Here is a 25659-nt window from a genome sequence, read left to right as displayed (position 1 = left end):
CAACATCCATTTTTTTATTGAATAAAATATATGGAGTCCACTACTTTAAAAATAGGTCTCCACATAAAGTGGTGAAATCAATATATATTTCACCCAATAAAAATATGAATGTTTAAAAAATAAATGTCAAGGAGAGCGTTGCTTTGTACTTGTTTCCATTTACCAAAATGTCCATAAGATATTATTTGTTTTGTTCAAATTATAGATCTCACCTCCCGAAATATAAATAAATTTATTTACACTTATTTATGACATTGTTTTGATACATTGTTTGCATGTCCGGAGCCACAGAGTCGGCTCATTATCTATTTAATCTCAAACTCATATAGTTTAGTCATTATCGCGAAACTTGAATTAAATGTAAATTTATAAAAAAAATATTAACAATTAAAATTTTAACGCTTATTAATTATAGAGAGGTGGTAGAACAAATTTTAGTTGATATTTTTAATAATTAAAAATTTGTTTTAAAAAATTTATTTTATTTTCAAACACTAAAATTTTTAGAGTTTAATTATTAAGTTTTGTTAGTGTAATTTTTTTTTACAATGTTAACACATCACCAACATCCATAAATGTGACTTCAAAAGTAATTATGATAAAAGTGAAACTGATTTATTAATATGACGATTATGATTAATTGACAGTGTAAAATATTTTTATATTGTCGATGCATATAAATTAAATTCAAATTTTTACACTATTAATACAACTTTCTTAATTACAAGTACAAAAATAATATATATCATAATTAAAATACATTTAAACACAATGCTTGTTTAAAATATCAATATTGACATAGTATTGATAAAAGATAATTGTTTAGTTTGAGTTTTAGATGATTTATTTTAAAATTATGTGAAACTATATTTCAAATCAATAAATATTGAATTTATTGGTTTAGTTCAACTTATACCCAAACCCATAAAAATATATCAAACTAATTTAATTATTTTTGGTTAAATTATTGCAATAATAACATAATTTTGTTTGATTTTTACATCTCTAGACAAAACTCACAACTCAAATAGTTGGAATTTAGGATAGAAAATTTATTTTATTTTATAATTATAGTAGTTGTTTTTTGTAATTTGTTTTTATAAATTACTTCCTCCTTTTTTTTTTTATAATAGACAGTCTGGATTATAATTTGATCAACAAAAATTGATGTATTTGTTTCTAAGACGTCTTAAAGATTTTGGATGTCCTGTTCTAATCTTAAAACTTTTGCATAATAAAAAAGTTCAATTTTAATAATAAAAAATTCAATAAAATAAATTTTAGTCTATATACACATATCAATTTACATAATGTATGTCATTTGGTTTAGATTAATTAATATAATAAGAAAAGATGCACAAATAACATGTCACCTTCATATATTAGACTCAAACAAACATTTCGACAACGATAATTCATACAACACAATTCTACTCATACAAGTTTATTCATAAAATATTCTAATTATAATAACATATATATTAATTAGTATATCTATTAACATATGTCATGTAAGGTCTAGTCGAAATTCATCACAACCGATTAATAAATATCAAACCACAATTATCTTATAGATTTATATAATTTAATTTTCACAACCTTGTCACAATTAATAATTATTCCCTTCTCAAATTTTTAACATAAATATTTTTTTCATATAAAATTTATATCACTACGCCAGAAATGACATTTAACAGCGCCCATTTTACAGCGCTTTCTAAACACAAGCGCTGTTGTAATTATATTTTAAAAATAACGGAACCTATTACAGCACTTTTTATGTAAAGCGCTGTAAAACAAGCGCTGTAGTAGGTCATATAACGTTTGCGCATCACGTTATAAGGATTTTACAGCGCTTGTCAAAAAAGCGCTGTAAACGGAAGCGCTTTCGCGAATCAGTTACAGCGCTTTTTTCACAAGCGCTGTAAAACTCATGCGCTTTCATTGAATTTAACTACCTATTACAGCGCTTTTTTCACAAGCGCTGTAAAACACATGCGCTTTCATTGAATTTAACTACCTATTACAGCGCGTTTTTCACAAGCGCTGTAAAACACATGCGCTTTCATTGAATTTAACTACCTATTATAGCGCTTTTTTCACAAGCGCTGTAAAACACATGCGCTTTCATTGAATTTAACTACCTATTATAGCGCTTTTTTCACAAGCGCTGTAAAACACATGCGCTTTCATTGAATTTAACTACCTATTACAGCGCTTTTTTCACAAGCGCTGTAAAACACATGCGCTTTCATTGAATTTAACTACCTATTACAGCGCGTTTTTCACAAGCGCTGTAAAATACATCTTTCAAATAATTATATACGTTGGAAACCCTCATATCCTCTACATCTTTCAAATAATTATATACGTTGCGAACCCTAATATCCTCTACGTACTGTGCGGCCATCTACGTTGTCTAAGGTATTTTTTACACATGATCTGTTATGTTTTGAAATTGTCAAAAATTGTCAAAAACTCATACCACATGATCTGTTCTGTTTTGAAATTGTTAGTTGATATTGGTTTCTTTTTGAAACTTGTTGATATGTTTTGAAAGCTTATTATTTTTGTTACTGCATTTATATAGGTGGTATAATATGGATAGGAAATGGATTTCAGCCAATCGATTGTCAAAAGAGTATGAAATTGGAGTGAAGGAGTTTGTTGAGTTTGCAGTGAAGAATGCAAAAGATCCAAATAGAGTAGTTTGTCCTTGTTTAAAATGTTGTTTTGGAAAACGTGTTAGAGAAGATGAATTAGAAGGACATCTAGTATGTAATGGAATTGATCAAAGCTACACATGTTGGATAAGACATGGTGAGAAAAAAAAAGGAAACATTAATTTTGAGAATAGTTCTACATATGCTTCAACTGATTTCGATACAGATACATATGAGCCGGACCGAGTTGATGAGATTGCAAAAGCAGTTGAAGAAGATCTTCGAGATTGTCCTAAAATGTTTGAAAGTTTGTTGAGTGATGCAGAGAAAGAATTATATAATGGTTGTACTAAATTCACAAGACTGTCAGCGATATTAAAGTTGTACAACTTAAAAGCGAGTAATGGATGGTCTGATAAAAGCTTTACGGAATTATTAACACTCATAAAAGATATGTTGCCAGATGATAATGAACTTCCCAGTCGAACCTACGAGGCTAAACGGATTTTGTGTTCTATTGGAATGAGTTACGAAAGGATTCATGCGTGTCCTAACGATTGCATTTTATTTCGAAACGAATATGAACTACTTAAGGCGTGTCCGAAATGCAATGTCTCTCGATATAAGAAGAAAGAATCTACTCCAGCAAAAGTCGTGTGGTATTTTCCTATAATACCAAGATTTAGGCGCATGTATCGCAGTGAAGAAGATTCAAAACACTTGACATGGCATGCAGATGAAAGAATTAGAGATGGAATGTTTCGACACCCTGCAGATTCCCCACAATGGGCAAAAATTGATCACGAGTATCCTGAATTCGGGATAGAGTCAAGAAATCTAAGACTTGCACTTTCTACTGATGGAATGAATCCACATGGTCTTCAAAGCATCTCACATAGCACGTGGCCTGTGATTTTGGTAATATATAACCTACCTCCATGGTTATGTATGAAGCGTAAGTTTATGATGTTGTCTCTGTTAATTTCTGGACCCAAACAACCGGGGAATGATATCGACGTATACTTGACTCCTCTAATCGAAAATTTAAAAAGTATGTGGGAGACAGGTGTGGAAGTTTATGATGGGTATAAGAAAGAATGTTTCAATTTAAGGGTTATGTTGTTCGGCATAATTAATGATTTTCCAGCATATGGTAATTTATCAGGATATAGCATTAAAGGTCAGTGTGCATGTCCTATATGTGAAGAGAGTACAAATTGGATGCGGTTGAAACATTGTAAGAAGAATGTGTTTCTTGGACATCGTAGATTTTTACCTTATAGTCATCAGTATCGTGGGTGGAGAAATGCATTCAATGGAAAATCAGAGGAAGGTAAAGCTCCTTTAGCACCGACTGGATATCAAATACTTGAAAAAGTACAAGGTTTGACCAATAAATTTGGCAAACCTTTTGCGGGAGAGCTGGTGAAAACTGGGTGGAAGAAAAAGTCAATTTTCTTTGAATTGCCATATTGGAAGTCATTGTATGTAAGACATTTCCTCGATGTGATGCATATTGAAAAAAATGTATTTGAAAGTGTTATTGGTACGTTACTCAATGTTCCAGGAAAGTCTAAAGATGGCGTCAATGCAAGATTGGACTTGGTCGATATGGGAATAAGAAATGAACTGGCTCCAGTAAAGAAAGGAAATCGCACATATCTACCTCCAGCCGCTCATACTCTATCTAGAAAGGAAAAAATTGTTTTATGTAAATTTCTACACGAAGTTAAAGTTCCAGAAGGATACTCTTCGAACATTAAAAATTTGGTTTGTATGAAAGACCTCAAGTTAAAAGGTTTGAAGACCCATGATTGTCATATTATAATGGAGCATTTGCTACCAATAGGTATACGTTCCATTTTACCTGAAAAAGTTCGACTAGCCTTAACTAGATTATGTTTCTTCTTCAGGGAAATTTGTAGTAAAGTGATCGACCCTCAGAAATTACCGACATTGCAGAGGGAAATTGTTGTTACTTTGTGTGAGCTTGAAATGTATTTCCCACCATCGTTTTTTGATATAATGGTTCACCTTACTGTTCATCTGGTTAAGGAGACACAACTTTGTGGGCCAGCTTATATGAGATGGATGTATCCGATAGAACGATATATGAAAATATTAAAAGGGTACGTAAAAAGTAGAAGTCGACCAGAAGGTTGTATTGCTGAACGATACATTGTTGAAGAGGCTGCTGAATTTTGTACTGAATATCTGTCCAATGTTGAATCCATAGGGCTTCCCATGTCTCGTCATTCGGGAAGACTATCAGGAGAAGGGATAACTGGAAGGAGACTACTGACTATATCAAGGACAGAATGGGAGCAGGCACAATTGTATGTTCTGCACAATGATGATGAGGTTCAACCGTATGTTACAATACACATTGATCAGTTATCTCGTTTGAACATGAATAGGAATCAAAATTGGATAACTCGAGAGCACAATCGAAGTTTTGTAACATGGTTAAAAAATCACATAATGTCAAAATTTGATATAGACCCCGGATCAATTTCAAATAGATTGAGGTGGCTAGCAAATGGTCCGAGCTTACATGTCTTTTCTTACACTGGTTATGTTATTAACGGCTACACATTTTATACCAAAGAACAAGATGATCAGACCACTATGCAAAATAGTGGAGTCACTCTCGTAGCTGAAGCGATGCATGTCTCAAGTGCAAAAGACAAAAACCCAATATATGCAAATCTATCATATTTTGGGGTTATCGAGCGCATATGGGAGTTAGACTACACAATGTTTCGTGTTCCCATATTTGGTTGCAAGTGGGTCGATAATAATAATGGCGTTCGGATTGATGAGTCAGGATTCTTGCTTGTCGATTTTAATAGGGTGGGATACAAAGACGAGCCTTTTATTTTAGCGTCGCAAGCTCAACAAGTGTTTTATGTCACTGATCCTTCTAATGATAAATGGTCTGTTGTCCTATCGACCAATAAAATAAGTGATGATAACAATAATGATGAAGATGTTGGTAATGATCTTTTATTTGCAACATCACAACAACCACATGAAATTGATTCAACTGATGATGGTTTATATCTTAGAGATGATCATGATGAGGGAATTTGGATTAATCCATCGTTTCGTATTGTAAATGGACAAACAAATGTGAATGTCACCAGGAAAAGAAGAAGGGCATCTTAATGTATATATATGTTTAATTGTTTTATATAAGCTATGCATGTAATCTGAACTGTGTTATTGTAAATATGCATGTAATCTGAATTGAGTGTTTTATACTAAGTTCTGATTAATTTATTTTCTGATTAATTTATTTTCTGCTTATATTTAGCTTGATTTGAGTGTTTTATACCAAGTTCATGTAACAATGAGTGTTTTATATTTAGCTTGATTTACATGAACTGAACTGAATATAAATTAGTAATTTACATGAACTGAACTGAACTGAATAGAGAGATTCTCTTTTGCTCAGTGCATATATATATATAGATTCTTCAGAATACTCATTTCTAATAATTCATCATCTCCTAAAGTATTGTGATAAAGACAATGATAACAATATTTTTAATCCAATAAACAATGATAAAAATGTTTTTAATGTCATCCCAACCCAAATAAACCAAACACAAAAATAAAATAAAGAGACATTTTACAGCGCTTATCTTAAAAAGCGCTGTAAAAGATCCTTTTAAAAATAAAATAATGAGTGTTTTATACCTTTTACAGCGCTTTTCACACAAAGCGCTGTAAACGACTCTTTTGAAAGTGAGTAAAAAAGACATTTTACAGCGCTTATTTGACAAAGCGCTGTAAAAAAGCTTTAAAAATAATATTCATCAGACACCTAATTTCTTCAAACACCTTGTACGCATCATGGGAATCCAAAAAACATCAGACACAAACCCATTTCTTCAAACACCTTGTACGCATCATGGGAATCCAAAAAACATCAGACACAAACCCATTTCTTCAAACACCTTGTACGCATCATGGGAATCCCCAAAAACACCAGACACAAACCCATTTTTCGCAACATGGCAATGATCCTGAATACCAATTAAGTTTCGATTTAAGAAGGAAAGAGAATGTAAAGAGATAAAAAGGGTGTTGAGGTGGAGATTGAATTGTGAAAGAGTAAGCTTTGATGTTTGTGAAGAAGATGCATAAAAGGAGAAGAGTTTGGTGAAGAGGAAGGGATTTTTGTGGTGACCAGTTACTACTATGTGGGTTTTGCATGCATGTTGAGCTTGTTTAAAAAATAACATAACATAACAAAACACAAAAACAATAAGGCCTTTTACAGCGCTTATTTGGAAAAAGCGCTGTAAAAGAGCCTTTTAAAATTAACATAAAGAGACATTTTAGAGCGCTTATGTGGAAAAGCGCTGTAAAAGGCTTTAAAAAACATTCATATAACATAATAACACACGGAGGTCTTTTACAGCGCTTATTTGGGAAAAGCGCTGTAAAAGAGCCTCTTAAAATTAACATAAAGAGACATTTTAGAGCGCTTATGTGTAAAAGCGCTGTAAAAGGCATTCAAATAACATAATAACACACGGAGGTCTTTTACAGCGCTTATTTGAAAAAAGCGCTGTAAAAGAGCCTTTTAAAAATTTAACTAAAGAAGCCTTTTAGAGCGCTTATGTGTGAAAGCGCTGTAAAAGGCATTCATATAACATAATAACACACGGAGGTCTTTTACAGCGCTTATTTGAAAAAAGCGCTGTAAAAGAGCCTTTTAAAAATTTAACTAAAGAAGCCTTTTAGAGCGCTTATGTGTGAAAGCGCTGTAAAAGGCATTCATATAACATAATAACACACGGAGGTCTTTTACAGCGCTTATTTGAAAAAAGCGCTGTAAAAGGCATTCAAATAACATAATAACACACGGAGGTCTTTTACAGCGCTTATTTGAAAAAAGCGCTGTAAAAGGCATTCAAATAACATAATAACACACGGAGGTCTTTTACAGCGCTTATTTGAAAAAAGCGCTGTAAAAGAGCCTTTTAAAAATTTAACTAAAGAAGCCTTTTAGAGCGCTTTACAAAATAAGCGCTGTAAAAGGCTTATAAAAAGCGCTGTAAAAGTGTTACGTATATATAACAGTTACCTCTTCAGTTTCCTCTTCATTACGTAACCTTCATCTCAACCTTCATTTCTTCTCTTCTTTTGCAAACCCTATCATCCCGTCCTTTACGAACCTTATTTCCACGATCATCTCCTTCATTTCGAACCTTATTTCCATCCAAGATCATCTCTCCCATTTCACACAATATATTTTCATTGAAATACGTAACCCTCATTACGTATTTCTTCAAACCGTATTTCTGTGAACCATATTTCTGTGAACTTTCTGCAAACCCTCTTTTCTTTGCATTTCGTCTTTCTTCGAACCATCATTATTCAGGTATTGATGTTATTAAATTTTTGTAATCATTAGAATGCATGTTGAGCTTTTTTAAGATATACTGATACATGTTGAGTTTGTTTATAATAATGCATGATCCATGTTGAGCTTGTTGATGTTATACTAAAGTGCATGTTGAACTTGTTGTAGTTAAATGGATACAAACAAAGATTTAGAAGTTCAAAATGAAGAAGTTGGCACCTCTAAGACTTACGAAAAAGAAGTCAAACGTGGTGCAACTATCATGCAAAGGGTGATTAAAGCACGGAGCAGTGGCATTAAATTTGAGGTATACTATATATACTCTGTTTGCTGTGTGTTTTTTTATCTTTTTTTAGGGTTTAGGGCATGTACTTACTATATGAGTTTATTAGGTTGGCTGGAACGAGAGTGGTCAGCCAGTTGACCCCAACAGCTCCATGTTTGTAAGCTACATTGGGGCTGTTGTTCGTCAAAATGTCCCAATAACAATAGACAACTGGAGAGATAAGGCGTTGAAGGATGCCAAAGATATCATCTGGAATGACATTCAAGTAAATATTTTGATCTACTCTTTTGTCATTTATAATTTTTTTTCTGTAAAATACATTACTTATAATTGTTTTCATTGCAGACCACTTTTGTTCTTGATGAGGAACGAAAGTCATATGTTTTGAGAGTTGCTGGGAAAATCCATCGTGGATTTAGATCCCATCTCTCAAATTTCTATCTAAAAGATAGAGAAGGAAACACAAATGCTGAACCTCCAAAGATATATCAACATTATATATCAAAGGATGAATGGAGTGCATTTGTTTCCAAACGTTCTGACCCGGCGTTTGTCGTAAGTGATTAATTTATTAGCATTTGTGTTTTATTATTCATATTCGTAGCGTATTTTAAATTTTTACACAATTGCTATTTTTTTTTTATATAGAATATTAGTAAGGCAAATCGCGAACGGGCAAGCAACCCAAAACACCCATACAAGAAATCACGTATGGGATATGCACGCCTTGAACAAAAAATTGTAAGTAATTAAACATCACTTGTAATTTGTATTATAAACTATAGTGTGTAACTAATTTGTATTATTTTGTTTATGATTTTAACGAATAGAGAAAAGACACCCAAGCCGATCAACCCTTGGGTCGTCATATCTTATGGAAGGAAGCGCGTGTTAACAAAGAAGGAGTGGTTGATAATGAAAATGTCAAGAAAGTTGTAGAACTTTGTGTAAGTATATTATCACTTTAATATTTTTTAATATTGTATTTTAAAAATGCTATTGAACTTATCTTTTTAATGTTACATGTATTTTAGGAAACTATTGAACAAAGTTCTGAAACTCAAGAGGGCAACAAGGATACGTGCAGGGACATTCTTGGGAAAGTGTTTAATGTCCCTGAGTATTCCGGTCGAGTGAGGGGGAAAGGATTTGGCGTAACTCCCAAAAGCTTTTTTCCTCAAGAGAAGCGCCAAAAACCTTCCAACGAGGAAGTATTAGAGAAGCTCAGAATCTTATCGGAGCAAGTGGCACTCTTGGTGAATACGAATAAAGACAAGCAACTTCCGGTTCAGCTCCAACCTGAAATACAAATGGAGAGTGAAACCGGGAGTTGCAACGTCGGTTTGAAGAGTATTCCCGAGGTAATTAATTACTTACTACTTACTTGCTTATGTAATTACTTATGTATTAAACAAACTTATATATTAACTGTACTTATGTTTTAACTATTGATGTAGGGTGTCACTACATGTGTCCTATACTTGTCCTCGCCGACTCAACGGAAGGTGGGAAAAGGAATATTGCACAATACTTCGGGAGAAGTATTGCACAATATTCCGATCCCCGCGGGCCATGTCAAAGTATCGCCTACGGTTGCTTTCGAACCAACTGCACCGTTGCCCATACCGGACAACGATGGAGATATGAAGTTCTTAAGCGACGCTATTGGCAGTTACGTGGCATGGCCCACACACCTTGTTGCCCTCGAAAAAAAGATTCCCAAGGACAAATCAGTTACATCTCCCGAAAAGGTTTGTCACATTTATTGCCTAAGGTTTTTTATTTTTTCAGATTCAATAAACTAACATTTTACCTCATTTTTGTAGGTCCAAATAAATAAACCACCCCTACAGCCAAAAAAAGGCAGCAGACCTCAAAAATTGGAGGTTAATAGGGCTGCCAAACTACAAAGGCTGGAGGGTAATAAAGCTGCAAAACTTGCAGCAACAAAAAATCTGGATCGGGGAAAATCGGTCGCTGCTGCTGCTGCTCCTAATAAAAGTCAGCCACGCCTTGGTAAATACGGGGCGTGTCTTGACATCCAAATAAAAAGGAACATGGGCAGCAGCAACGATTCGCCCATTGTACAAATGAATCAAGACATCTTTGGAGATGAGTATATTGAATACCTCGAAAAGGAGCAAATGTACGATCTTCTCGAACATAAGGAGCTGAGTGTTACTGTAATCAGCTTGTACATAAGGTAAAAAATACTTTTAATTGCATTTATTTGTAATTAATTAAATGTATTGGTAATTAATCTAGTTTAAAATTTTCATTGAAGGTTTTTGTACGAGAAGGTCGTGTGCACGAGGAAACTGTCAAATAAATACTCATTCTTGTCTCCGCATAAGATGTCGATGTTCAAACTCGATCCAGACAATGTAAAACACTACATTGTAGATATGTTTTTAAGAAATAAAGAAAGTGATAAATTGTTCTTGGCACCATATAATTCAGGGTACGTAATTTTATCTTTTTTAATTGATGAGAATTTAATTTATTAGTTGTCTATAAACAAAATTGCTTAACCAATTTTTTGTTGTTGTAGGGCACATTGGGTGCTATTTGCAATCAATGCGGTCTCTGAAGTGATATACTATTTGGATCCCGTGCACGGCGATTACACCAATCACCCCGGAATAAAGAATATGCTCGACACGTAAGTAATATTCATTTATTTCTTACATATATATATTTATATATATATATATATAAATATATATATGTAAGAAATAAATGAATATTACTTACGTGTCGAGCATATTCTTTATTCCGGGGTGATTGGTGTAATCGCCGTGCACGGGATCCAAATAGTATATCACTTCAGAGACCGCATTGATTGCAAATAGCACCCAATGTGCCCTACAACAACAAAAAATTGGTTAAGCAATTTTGTTTATAGACAACTAATAAATTAAATTCTCATCAATTAAAAAAGATAAAATTACGTACCCTGAATTATATGGTGCCAAGAACAATTTATCACTTTCTTTATTTCTTAAAAACATATCTACAATGTAGTGTTTTACATTGTCTGGATCGAGTTTGAACATCGACATCTTATGCGGAGACAAGAATGAGTATTTATTTGACAGTTTCCTCGTGCACACGACCTTCTCGTACAAAAACCTTCAATGAAAATTTTAAACTAGATTAATTACCAATACATTTAATTAATTACAAATAAATGCAATTAAAAGTATTTTTTACCTTATGTACAAGCTGATTACAGTAACACTCAGCTCCTTATGTTCGAGAAGATCGTACATTTGCTCCTTTTCGAGGTACTCAATATACTCATCTCCAAAGATGTCTTGATTCATTTGTACAATGGGCGAATCGTTGCTGCTGCCCATGTTCCTTTTTATTTGGATGTCAAGACACGCCCCGTATTTACCAAGGCGTGGCTGACTTTTATTAGGAGCAGCAGCAGCAGCGACCGATTTTCCCCGATCCAGATTTTTTGTTGCTGCAAGTTTTGCAGCTTTATTACCCTCCAGCCTTTGTAGTTTGGCAGCCCTATTAACCTCCAATTTTTGAGGTCTGCTGCCTTTTTTTGGCTGTAGGGGTGGTTTATTTATTTGGACCTACAAAAATGAGGTAAAATGTTAGTTTATTGAATCTGAAAAAATAAAAAACCTTAGGCAATAAATGTGACAAACCTTTTCGGGAGATGTAACTGATTTGTCCTTGGGAATCTTTTTTTCGAGGGCAACAAGGTGTGTGGGCCATGCCACGTAACTGCCAATAGCGTCGCTTAAGAACTTCATATCTCCATCGTTGTCCGGTATGGGCAACGGTGCAGTTGGTTCGAAAGCAACCGTAGGCGATACTTTGACATGGCCCGCGGGGATCGGAATATTGTGCAATACTTCTCCCGAAGTATTGTACAATATTCCTTTTCCCACCTTCCGTTGAGTCGGCGAGGACAAGTATAGGACACATGTAGTGACACCCTACATCAATAGTTAAAACATAAGTACAGTTAATATATAAGTTTGTTTAATACATAAGTAATTACATAAGCAAGTAAGTAGTAAGTAATTAATTACCTCGGGAATACTCTTCAAACCGACGTTGCAACTCCCGGTTTCACTCTCCATTTGTATTTCAGGTTGGAGCTGAACCGGAAGTTGCTTGTCTTTATTCGTATTCACCAAGAGTGCCACTTGCTCCGATAAGATTCTGAGCTTCTCTAATACTTCCTCGTTGGAAGGTTTTTGGCGCTTCTCTTGAGGAAAAAAGCTTTTGGGAGTTACGCCAAATCCTTTCCCCCTCACTCGACCGGAATACTCAGGGACATTAAACACTTTCCCAAGAATGTCCCTGCACGTATCCTTGTTGCCCTCTTGAGTTTCAGAACTTTGTTCAATAGTTTCCTAAAATACATGTAACATTAAAAAGATAAGTTCAATAGCATTTTTAAAATACAATATTAAAAAATATTAAAGTGATAATATACTTACACAAAGTTCTACAACTTTCTTGACATTTTCATTATCAACCACTCCTTCTTTGTTAACACGCGCTTCCTTCCATAAGATATGACGACCCAAGGGTTGATCGGCTTGGGTGTCTTTTCTCTATTCGTTAAAATCATAAACAAAATAATACAAATTAGTTACACACTATAGTTTATAATACAAATTACTTCATTATATAAAAGTGATGTTTAATTACTTACAATTTGTTGTTCAAGGCGTGCATATCCCATACGTGATTTCTTGTATGGGTGTTTTGGGTTGCTTGCCCGTTCGCGATTTGCCTTACTAATATTCTATATAAAAAAAAAATAGCAATTGTGTAAAAATTTAAAATACGCTACGAATATGAATAATAAAACACAAATGCTAATAAATTAATAACTTACGACAAACGCCGGGTCAGAACGTTTGGAAACAAATGCACTCCATTCATCCTTTGATATATAATGTTGATATATCTTTGGAGGTTCAGCATTTGTGTTTCCTTCTCTATCTTTTAGATAGAAATTTGAGAGATGGGATCTAAATCCACGATGGATTTTCCCAGCAACTCTCAAAACATATGACTTTCGTTCCTCATCAAGAACAAAAGTGGTCTGCAATGAAAACAATTATAAGTAATGTATTTTACAGAAAAAAAATTATAAATGACAAAAGAGTAGATCAAAATATTTACTTGAATGTCATTCCAGATGATATCTTTGGCATCCTTCAACGCCTTATCTCTCCAGTTGTCTATTGTTATTGGGACATTTTGACGAACAACAGCCCCAATGTAGCTTACAAACATGGAGCTGTTGGGGTCAACTGGCTGACCACTCTCGTTCCAGCCAACCTAATAAACTCATATAGTAAGTACATGCCCTAAACCCTAAAAAAAGATAAAAAAACACACAGCAAACAGAGTATATATAGTATACCTCAAATTTAATGCCATTACTCCTTGCTTTAATGACTTTCTGCATGATAGTTGCACCACGTTTGACTTCTTTTTCGTAAGTCTTAGAGGTGCCAACTTCTTCATTTTGAACTTCTAAATCTTTGTTTGTATCCATTTAACTACAACAAGTTCAACATGCACTTTAGTATAACATCAACAAGCTCAACATGGATCATGCATTATTATAAACAAACTCAACATGTATCAGTATATCTTAAAAAAGCTCAACATGCATTCTAATGATTACAAAAATTTAATAACATCAATACCTGAATAATGATGGTTCGAAGAAAGACGAAATGCAAAGAAAAGAGGGTTTGCAGAAAGTTCACAGAAATATGGTTCACAGAAATACGGTTTGAAGAAATACGTAATGAGGGTTACGTATTTCAATGAAAATATATTGTGTGAAATGGGAGAGATGATCTTGGATGGAAATAAGGTTCGAAATGAAGGAGATGATCGTGGAAATAAGGTTCGTAAAGGACGGGATGATAGGGTTTGCAAAAGAAGAGAAGAAATGAAGGTTGAGATGAAGGTTACGTAATGAAGAGGAAACTGAAGAGGTAACTGTTATATATACGTAACACTTTTACAGCGCTTTTTATAAGCCTTTTTACAGCGCTTTTTTTGTAAAGCGCTCTAAAAGGCTTCTTTAGTTAAATTCTTAAAAGGCTCTTTTACAGCGCTTTTGACAAATAAGCGCTGTAAAAGACCTCCGTGTGTTATTATGTTATTTGAATGCCTTTTACGCCTTTTACAGCGCTTTTGTCAAATAAGCGCTGTAAAAGACCTCCGTGTGTTATTATGTTATTTGAATGTTTTTTAAAGCCTTTTACAGCGCTTTTTACACATAAGCGCTCTAAAATGAAAGCGCTGTAATATGCACACCCATATATGAAATTATGGGTGGGCATATTACAGCGCTTTTTCGAGAAAGCGCTGTAATATGTACACCCATATATGAAATTATGGGTGGGCATATTACAGCGCTTTTTTGAGAAAGCGCTGTAATATGCACACCCATAACTCATATGATGGGGTGCATATTACAGCGCTTTTTGTGAAGAAGCGCTGTAAAATGTGCATAACAAGCGCGCGTTGTATTTACATGTTTTATAGCGCTTTTTTAAAAGCGCTGTTGTATCATTTACAGCGCTCGTTTCCACAGCGCTTATTTTTTTGAAAAAGCGCTGTAAATGGCTTAAAAAAAGCGCTGTAATATGCGTTTTTTCGCGTAGTGTATACTTCCATTCATTCAATCAAGTTTATATATAAAAGTTTTCTCAAAATCATATGTAAGATCACAATTTTAGTTTTAAAACCATCATTCTATATTCATCCACACAAATATGCTTTTAGAGAGCCAAGAAAAAAAATTCGAGAGAAGTAGGAGTAGAATGATTAGAAATAGGATAGGGGAATATAAAAAGAAGATAGAGAACAATGTCTAGTGAATTATCTAATTTCCGTAACATATATCAAGTAGATCCAACACTAAATTATATTTTGGTTGTCTATTAAAAATAAAAAAGTACTAGTATTTTTTTTAAAATTATTGACGATTTGAGATGGCCATGTCTTCAACGACGAAACTTCACCCCTAGTCTTTATAAATAAACAAAATTTACCACTAAAAACAAGACAATCAAATTTTCATCTCACACACAATATACAAGATTCTAAAAAAAGGTAATTTTGGTATATTATTGAGTGCAAATTAATATTTAACCAAAAAGATTATTCAAACAAAAAATTGTTACAATTGTGTAAAGCTAGATTATGTTATATATTAAGATGATGTAAAATTGACATTTAACTTATCTATTTTCTTGCTCATAATAAAATTTTAATTAACTTTATTTAATTAAATAAAAATGAAGTTATTACAATTTCTTTTTCAAGATAAAAATCAACAGACATTCTTTTTTTTTCTTTTTTTTCTTTTTCTCTTTCTATAGTTCGTTTTGTTTTTTTTTATCACAATATTTAAAGCAAATTGCATAAAAAAAGACAGAAAAAATATAAAAACAACACGGAAAAAGTATTTGAAAATTATATATAAAAATCACAGGACATTTATTATTAATAAATATTATAAAAATAGTGAACCATTGATAAATATTAAAAAAAATAAATATTTGTTGTTGATAAATAAATATAAAAAAATTCAAGATAAATATTTATCACAAAATATCAGTATTGTTACGATGAATTTATGTGAAGGATTCAAATTTGAGTCCTTGCTGTAGTGTAGGTGATTTTTGGTTGATACCATGTCATTTATAAATCCAAATAATTCATTTATCTCATAATATAAATAAAAATGAGTCACATAAAATGGAGATAAAGACCAAATTTTTGGACAACATATGTCCACTTTTTTTTTTTACTAACTTTTGTCGGATACTTTATTTTGAAATTAGTTATATAACATGAAATGACAGTTTCTCATTAGATGATAGTATAAAACTATTTTATGGTACATGATTATTGACTTCTATTTTTAATGACATAATTTATTTGATATGGAGGTAATTTAGATGATAAATTAATTTTCTAGATTTAATTTATATACACTATTATTCAATCACAAATAATTAAACTCTAATTTTTAATAAAAAATTAAATATATTAAATATATATTTTTCTTTTGTTTTAAAAGAGACGATAAATAGCACAATAATTAATTCAAATAATTGTGAATTTTCTAACTTTAAACTTTATATATATATATATATATATATATATATATATATATATATAAAAGTGGAATTAGAACATAAATACTATTATTTTTGTTTATAATTAATTCTTAATAATACAATGAGTAAAGCGGAAAAAACGAACTCTAATAGTAATTAGTTAGGTCAATAAAACATTCTATAAATTATATTTGATTTAAAATTTTTATAATATAATATAACAAATTAAATGATTAAGGATTAAATGAAAACTACCCTGTGAAAACCGAAAACAGAACTAAGATAAGAAAAAGAAAGAAAAAAAATTGATGATGAATGAGAAAGTAACGTCTCTTACATACAAATACAACCCTCCCTCGTGAACGAGACACAATGCAATTTCACAGAAAAAGAGGCAGCGTTTTACGGTTTCGTAATTTGTAATCTTGTGTAACTTCTATTCTGCTTCTGCACACACAATCTCTGTCCATTGTTACTAAAAAAAATAACATCTATTCCATCCGTTTCTAAATGAATCTGTAATATAATTTCTTTTTATTTCATAAATATTAAAAAATGACTATATATTAAGAATTTATTTATATATATATAATTAATATAAATAGCTTTTATATAATTAATCAATCATAATCGTTATATTATTAGAAATATTTAAATATATAATGTAATTTTATAAATCATTTTAAATTTTAAGTTAATTATAGTAAAATTTATCCTTTTTTAAAATAAAAATAATAATTATAAATTAATAATTCAATTTATATACATAAAAAGAAAGAGTATTTATTTTATCAATTTATCTTTTTTAATTATTGTTATATTTTTCAATATTAAAAATACAAAATAAAACTAATGCTTTGAAAATAGTATAGATAGTAATAATTTAATAGTACAATTAAAAAAACAATACATTTATATTGAATTTTTTTTTTGAAACTGCTAAAAATATATTAATAATTAAATTCAAATTATAAAGTGTACTAAGAATGAGAATACACATAATCAAAGTCTCTAATAAGAAGAAATTTAGAAAATCCAAATAGATGAAATAAAAGTTTTTGTCCTCTATTGCAGTAAAAATGCAATTTCGGTACTTCAATTTTTTCTGTAATTTTAGTCATTTCATTTTAAAAAATGTTTATATTTAATCTTTATTTTAATTTAAATTTTAATGTTGACGATGTAATAATAACTTAAATGATGTGTAGAAAAGTTTACACGATAAATGATGTTAAAAATCATAGTGCCGTGAAATTTTAAATTACTTAATACTATTTTACTAATTTTCACAACTATTTTTTTGTTCAAAATTCTTTTATTTGGTTTAATAAATTCTAAAACTTAAAAATAAAATTATTATTTTTTAATATTTTTTTTAAATTACTTTTCTTTGTTTTAAAAATTTTCTAAAAGATAATTTCAATTTTTTTTTAAATTACATGATTTAACCTACAATTGAATAATATGTGAGGCATTCAACAAAGCAATCTCGGAGCATTAAGACAAACCCAAAATAACATTGCTTGGCTTTAAGGCGCTATATTAAACAAAAATTTGATATTTTTTATTCAGAATTTTAATTTAATGCAAAGAAAATAAAATTTAAAAACAAATACTTATATTTTTTTAGAAATAATTAAAATAATTTTAAGTAATTTAAAATTAATTTAAAATTCCATATCATCATGTAAGTTTCTCTACATGGAATTGATCAAAGCTACACATGTTGGATAAGACATGGTGAGAAAAAGCTACACATGTTGGGTAAGACATGGTGAGAAAAAAAAAAGGAAACATTAATTTTGAGAATAGTTGGACATATGCTTCAACTGACTTCGATACAAATACATATGAGCCGGACCGAGTTGATGAGATCGCAAAAGCAGTTGAAGAAGATCTTCAAGGTTGTCCTAAAATGTTTGAAAGTTTGTTGAGTGATGCAAAGAAAGAATTATATAATGGTTGTACTAAATTCACAAGACTGTCGGCGATATTAAAGTTGTACAACTTAAAAGCGAGTAATGGATGGTCTGATAAAAGCTTTACAGAATTATTAACACTCATAAAAGATATGTTGTCAGATGATAATGAACTTCTCAGTCGAACCTACGAGGCTAAACGAATTTTGTGTTCTATTGGAATGAGTTACGAAAGGATTCATGCGTGTCCTAACGATTGCATTTTATTTCGAAACGAATATGAACTACTTAAGGCGTGTCCGAAATGCAATGTCTCTCGATATAAGAAGAAAGAATCTACTCCAGCAAAAGTCGTGTGATATTTTCCTATAATACCAAGATTTAGGCGCATGTATCGCAATGAAGAAGATTCAAAACACTTGACATGGCATGCAGATGAAAGAATTAGAGATGGAATGTTTCGACACCCTGCAGATTCCCCACAATAGGAAAAAATTGATCACGAGTATCCTGAATTTGGGATAGAGTCCAGAAATCTAAGACTTGCACTTTCTACTGATAGAATGAATCCACATGGTCTTCAAAGCATCTCACATAGCACGTGGCCTGTGATTTTGGTAATATATAACTTACCTCCATGGTTATGTATGAAGCGTAAGTTTATGATGTTGTCTCTGTTAATTTCTGGACCCAAACAACCGGGGAATGATATCGACGTATACTTGACTCCTCTAATCGAAGATTTAAAAAGTATGTGGGAGACAAGTGTGGAAGTTTATGATGGGTATAAGAAAGAATGTTTCAATTTGAGGGCTATGTTGTTCGGCACAAATAATGATTTTCCAGCATATGGTAATTTATCAGGATATAGCATTAAAGGTCAGTGTGCATGTCCTATATGTGAAGAGAGTACAAATTGGATGCGGTTGAAACATTGTAAGAAGAATGTGTTTCTTGGACATCGTAGATTTTTACCTTATAGTCATCAGTATCGTGGGTGGAGAAATGCATTCAATGGAAAATCAGAGGAAGGTAAAGCTCCTTTAGCACCGACTGGATATCAAATACTTGAAAAAGTACAAGGTTTGACCAATAAATTTGGCAAACCTTTTGCGGGAGAGCTGGTGAAAACTGGGTGGAAGAAAAAGTCAATTTTCTTTAAATTGCCATATTGGAAGTCATTGTATATAAGACATTTCCTCGATGTGATGCATATTGAAAAAAATGTATTTGAAAGTGTTATTGGTACGTTACTCAATGTTCCAGGAAAGTCTAAAGATGGCGTCAATGCAAGATTGGACTTGGTCGATATGGGAATAAGAAATGAACTGGCTCCAGTAAAGAAAGGAAATCGCACATATCTACCTCCAGCCGCTCATACTCTATCTAGAAAGGAAAAAATTGTTTTATGTAAATTTCTACACGAAGTTAAAGTTCCAGAAGGATACTCTTCGAACATTAAAAATTTGGTTTGTATGAAAGACCTCAAGTTAAAAGGTTTGAAGACCCATGATTGTCATATTATAATGGAGCATTTGCTACCAATAGGTATACGTTCCATTTTACCTGAAAAAGTTCGACTAGCCTTAACTAGATTATGTTTCTTCTTCAGGGAAATTTGTAGTAAAGTGATCGACCCTCAGAAATTACCGACATTGCAGAGGGAAATTGTTGTTACTTTGTGTGAGCTTGAAATGTATTTCCCACCATCGTTTTTTGATATAATGGTTCACCTTACTGTTCATCTGGTTAAGGAGACACAACTTTGTGGGCCAGCTTATATGAGATGGATGTATCCGATAGAACGATATATGAAAATATTAAAAGGGTACGTAAAAAGTAGAAGTCGACCAGAAGGTTGTATTGCTGAACGATACATTGTTGAAGAGGCTGCTGAATTTTGTACTGAATATCTGTCCAATGTTGAATCCATAGGGCTTCCCATGTCTCGTCATTCGGGAAGACTATCAGGAGAAGGGATAACTGGAAGGAGACTACTGACTATATCAAGGACAGAATGGGAGCAGGCACAATTGTATGTTCTGCACAATGATGATGAGGTTCAACCGTATGTTACAATACACATTGATCAGTTATCTCGTTTGAACATGAATAGGAATCAAAATTGGATAACTCGAGAGCACAATCGAAGTTTTGTAACATGGTTAAAAAATCACATAATGTCAAAATTTGATATAGACCCCGGATCAATTTCAAATAGATTGAGGTGGCTAGCAAATGGTCCGAGCTTACATGTCTTTTCTTACACTGGTTATGTTATTAACGGCTACACATTTTATACCAAAGAACAAGATGATCAGACCACTATGCAAAATAGTGGAGTCACTCTCGTAGCTGAAGCGATGCATGTCTCAAGTGCAAAAGACAAAAACCCAATATATGCAAATCTATCATATTTTGGGGTTATCGAGCGCATATGGGAGTTAGACTACACAATGTTTCGTGTTCCCATATTTGGTTGCAAGTGGGTCGATAATAATAATGGCGTTCGGATTGATGAGTCAGGATTCTTGCTTGTCGATTTTAATAGGGTGGGATACAAAGACGAGCCTTTTATTTTAGCGTCGCAAGCTCAACAAGTGTTTTATGTCACTGATCCTTCTAATGATAAATGGTCTGTTGTCCTATCGACCAATAAAATAAGTGATGATAACAATAATGATGAAGATGTTGGTAATGATCTTTTATTTGCAACATCACAACAACCACATGAAATTGATTCAACTGATGATGGTTTATATCTTAGAGATGATCATGATGAGGGAATTTGGATTAATCCATCGTTTCGTATTGTAAATGGACAAACAAATGTGAATGCCACCAGGAAAAGAAGAAGGACATCTTAATGTATATGTTTAATTGTTTTATATAAGCCATGCATGTAATCTGAATTATTTTATTGTAAATATGCATGTAATCTGAATTGAGTGTTTTATACTAAGTTCTGATTAATTTATTTTCTGATTAATTTATTTTCTGCTTATATTTAGCTTGATTTGAGTGTTTTATACCAAGTTCATGTAACAATGAGTGTTTTATATTTAGCTTGATTTACATGAACTGAACTGAATATAAATTAGTAATTTACATGAACTGAACTGAACTGAATAGAGAGATTCTCTTTTGCTCAGTGCATATATATATATAGATTCTTCAGAATACTCATTTCTAATAATTCATCATCTCCTAAAGTATTGTGATAAAGACAATGAAAAAGCGTTGTAAACAACTTTATTAATAATAATTATCAGACACCTTGTACGCATCATGGGAATCCCCAAAAACACATTGTTAACAAAAACATCAGACTCAAACCCATTTTTCGCAACATGACAATGAACCTGAATACCAAGTTTCGATTTAAGAAGAAAAGGGAATGTAAAGAGATAAAAAGGGTGTTGAGGTAAAGATTGAATTGTGAAAGAGTAAGCTTTGATGTTTGTGAAGAAGATGCATAAAAGGTGGTGACCAGTTACTACTATGTGGGTTTTGCATGTTGAGCTTGTTTAAAAAATAACATAACAAAACACAAAAACAATAAGGCCTTTTACAGCGCTTGTTTAACAAAGCGCTGTAAAAGGCTTTAAAAAAACCCTTCATATAACATAATAAAACAAGGAGGTCTATTACAGCGCTTTTGCAAATAAGCGCTATAAAATACTGTTTTAAAAATAAAATAAAGAGACCTTTTATAGCGCTTATTTGAACAAGCGCTGTAAACGGGTTTTATATATAACATAATAAAACAATGAAGTCTTTTACAGCGCTTATAGGGAAAAGCGCTGTAAAAGAGCCTTTTAAAAAATTAAATAAGGACGCCTTCTACAGCGCTTTTCAAACAAGCGCTGTAAAAGGGTTATAAAAAAGCACCGTAAAAGGGTTACGTATATATAACAGTAACCGCTTCAGTTTCCTTTTCATTACGTAAACTTCACTATCATCTCAACCTTCATCGTTCTTCTCTTCTTTTGCAAACCCTATCATCCCGTCCATTACGAACCTTATTTCCACGATCATCTCCTTCATTTCGAACCTTATTTCCATCCAAGATCATCTCTCCCATTTCACACAATATATTTTCATTGAAATACGTAACCCTCATTACGTATTTCTTCAATACCGTATTTCTGTGAACCATATTTCTGTGAACTTTCTGCGTTCCCTCTTTTCTTCACATTTCATCTTTCTTCGAACCATTATTCAGGTATTGATGTTATAAATTTTTTGTAATCATTAAAATGCATGTTGAGCTTTTTTAAGATATACTGATACATGTTGAGCTTGTTTATAATAATGCATGATGCATGTTGAGCTTGTTGATGTTATACTAAACTGCATGTTGAACTTGTTGTAGTTAAATGGATACAAACAAAGATTTAGAAGTTCAAAATGAAGAAGTTGGCACCTCTAAGACTTACGAAAAAGAAGTCAAACGTGGTGCAACTATCATGCAAAGGGTGATTAAAGCACGGAGCAGTGGCATTAAATTTGAGGTATACTATATATACTCTGTTTGCTGTGTGTTTTTTTATCTTTTTTTAGGGTTTAGGGCATGTACTTACTATATGAGTTTATTAGGTTGGCTGGAACGAGAGTGGTCAGCCAGTTGACCCCAACAGCTCCATGTTTGTAAGCTACATTGGGGCTGTTGTTCGTCAAAATGTCCCAATAACAATAGACAACTGGAGAGATAAGGCGTTGAAGGATGCCAAAGATATCATCTGGAATGACATTCAAGTAAATATTTTGATCTACTCTTTTGTCATTTATAATTTTTTTTCTGTAAAATACATTACTTATAATTGTTTTCATTGCAGACCACTTTTGTTCTTGATGAGGAACGAAAGTCATATGTTTTGAGAGTTGCTGGGAAAATCCATCGTGGATTTAGATCCCATCTCTCAAATTTCTATCTAAAAGATAGAGAAGGAAACACAAATGCTGAACCTCCAAAGATATATCAACATTATATATCAAAGGATGAATGGAGTGCATTTGTTTCCAAACGTTCTGACCCGGCGTTTGTCGTAAGTGATTAATTTATTAGCATTTGTGTTTTATTATTCATATTCGTAGCGTATTTTAAATTTTTACACAATTGCTATTTTTTTTTTATATAGAATATTAGTAAGGCAAATCGCGAACGGGCAAGCAACCCAAAACACCCATACAAGAAATCACGTATGGGATATGCACGCCTTGAACAAAAAATTGTAAGTAATTAAACATCACTTGTAATTTGTATTATAAACTATAGTGTGTAACTAATTTGTATTATTTTGTTTATGATTTTAACGAATAGAGAAAAGACACCCAAGCCGATCAACCCTTGGGTCGTCATATATTGTGGAAGGAAGCGCGTGTTAATAAAGAAGGAGTGGTTGATAATGAAAATGTCAAGAAAGTTGTAGAACTTTGTGTAAGTATATTATCACTTTAATATTTTTTAATATTGTATTTTAAAAATGCTATTGAACTTATCTTTTTAATGTTACATGTATTTTAGGAAACTATTGAACAAAGTTCTGAAACTCAAGAGGGCAACAAGGATACGTGCAGGGACATTCTTGGGAAAGTGTTTAATGTCCCTGAGTATTCCGGTCGAGTGAGGGGGAAAGGATTTGGCGTAACTCCCAAAAGCTTTTTTCCTCAAGAGAAGCGCCAAAAACCTTCCAACGAGGAAGTATTAGAGAAGCTCAGAATCTTATCGGAGCAAGTGGCACTCTTGGTGAATACGAATAAAGACAAGCAACTTCCGGTTCAGCTCCAACCTGAAATACAAATGGAGAGTGAAACCGGGAGTTGCAACGTCGGTTTGAAGAGTATTCCCGAGGTAATTAATTACTTACTACTTACTTGCTTATGTAATTACTTATGTATTAAACAAACTTATATATTAACTGTACTTATGTTTTAACTATTGATGTAGGGTGTCACTACATGTGTCCTATACTTGTCCTCGCCGACTCAACGGAAGGTGGGAAAAGGAATATTGCACAATACTTCGGGAGAAGTATTGCACAATATTCCGATCCCCGCGGGCCATGTCAAAGTATCGCCTACGGTTGCTTTCGAACCAACTGCACCGTTGCCCATACCGGACAACGATGGAGATATGAAGTTCTTAAGCGACGCTATTGGCAGTTACGTGGCATGGCCCACACACCTTGTTGCCCTCGAAAAAAAGATTCCCAAGGACAAATCAGTTACATCTCCCGAAAAGGTTTGTCACATTTATTGCCTAAGGTTTTTTATTTTTTCAGATTCAATAAACTAACATTTTACCTCATTTTTGTAGGTCCAAATAAATAAACCACCCCTACAGCCAAAAAAAGGCAGCAGACCTCAAAAATTGGTACAGCCAAAAAAAGGCAGCAAACCTCAAAAATTGGAGGTTAATATAGCTGCCAAATCACAAAGGCCAGAGGGTAATAAAGCTGCCAAACTTGCAGCAACAAAAAATCTGGATCGGAGAAAATCGGTCGCTGCTACTGCTGCTCCTAATAAAAGTCAGCCACGTCTTGGTAAATACGAGGCGTGTCTTGACATCCAAATAAAAAGGAACATGGGCAGCAACAACGATTTGCCCATCGTACACATGAATAAATATATATTTGGAGATGAGTATGTTGAATACCTCGAAAAGGAGCACATATACGAACTTCTCAAACATAAGGAGCTCAGTGCTACTGTAATCAGCTTATACATAAGGTAAAAAATACTTTTAATTGCATTTATTGGTAATTCATTAAATGTATTGGTAATTAATCTAGTTTAAAATTTTCATTGAAGGTTTTTGTACGAGAAGGTCGTGTGCACGAGGAAATTGTCAAATAAATACTCATTCTTGTCTCCGCATAAGATGTCGATGTGGAAACTCGATCCAGACAATGTAAAGAAATACATTGTAGATATGTTTTTAGGAAATAAAGAAAGTGATAAATTGTTCTTGGAACCATATAATTCAGGGTACGTAATTTTATCTTTTTTAATTGATGAGAATTTAATTTATTAGTTGTCTATAAACAAAATTGCTTAACCAATTTTTTGTTGTTGTAGGGCACATTGGGTGCTATTTGCAATCAATGCGGTCTCTGAAGTGATATACTATTTGGATCCCGTGCACGGCAATTACACCAATCACCCCGAAATAAAGACTATGCTCGACACGTAAGTAATATTCATTTATTTCTTACATATATATATATAAATAATGTGTTTGTTCATGCTATAATAATCACATTTATTCATTCAATAGTGC

At 32.6% G+C, this 25659-nt stretch overlaps 1 protein-coding gene across 1 annotated transcript in view; it reads left to right on the top strand.

The window, feature by feature from the left end:
* Window positions 1–2287: 2287 nt before the first annotated feature.
* Window positions 2288–25659, top strand: part of LOC140918695 (uncharacterized) — a 24831-nt gene continuing 1459 nt past the window's right edge. The window contains exons 1-2 of the mRNA XM_073363485.1: window positions 2288–2424; window positions 2591–3729. Coding sequence (XP_073219586.1) covers window positions 2601–3729 — 1129 coding nt within the window. The 5' untranslated portion in view covers window positions 2288–2424; window positions 2591–2600. The remainder of the gene's footprint in view (window positions 2425–2590; window positions 3730–25659) is intronic.

The sequence above is a fragment of the Cicer arietinum genome, chromosome 7 (genome assembly GCF_000331145.2).
Source record: "Cicer arietinum cultivar CDC Frontier isolate Library 1 chromosome 7, Cicar.CDCFrontier_v2.0, whole genome shotgun sequence".
Lineage (NCBI taxonomy): Eukaryota > Viridiplantae > Streptophyta > Magnoliopsida > Fabales > Fabaceae > Cicer > Cicer arietinum.
Note: the sequence above shows the minus strand (reverse complement) of the source record. Positions and strands in the feature narration are given on the sequence as shown.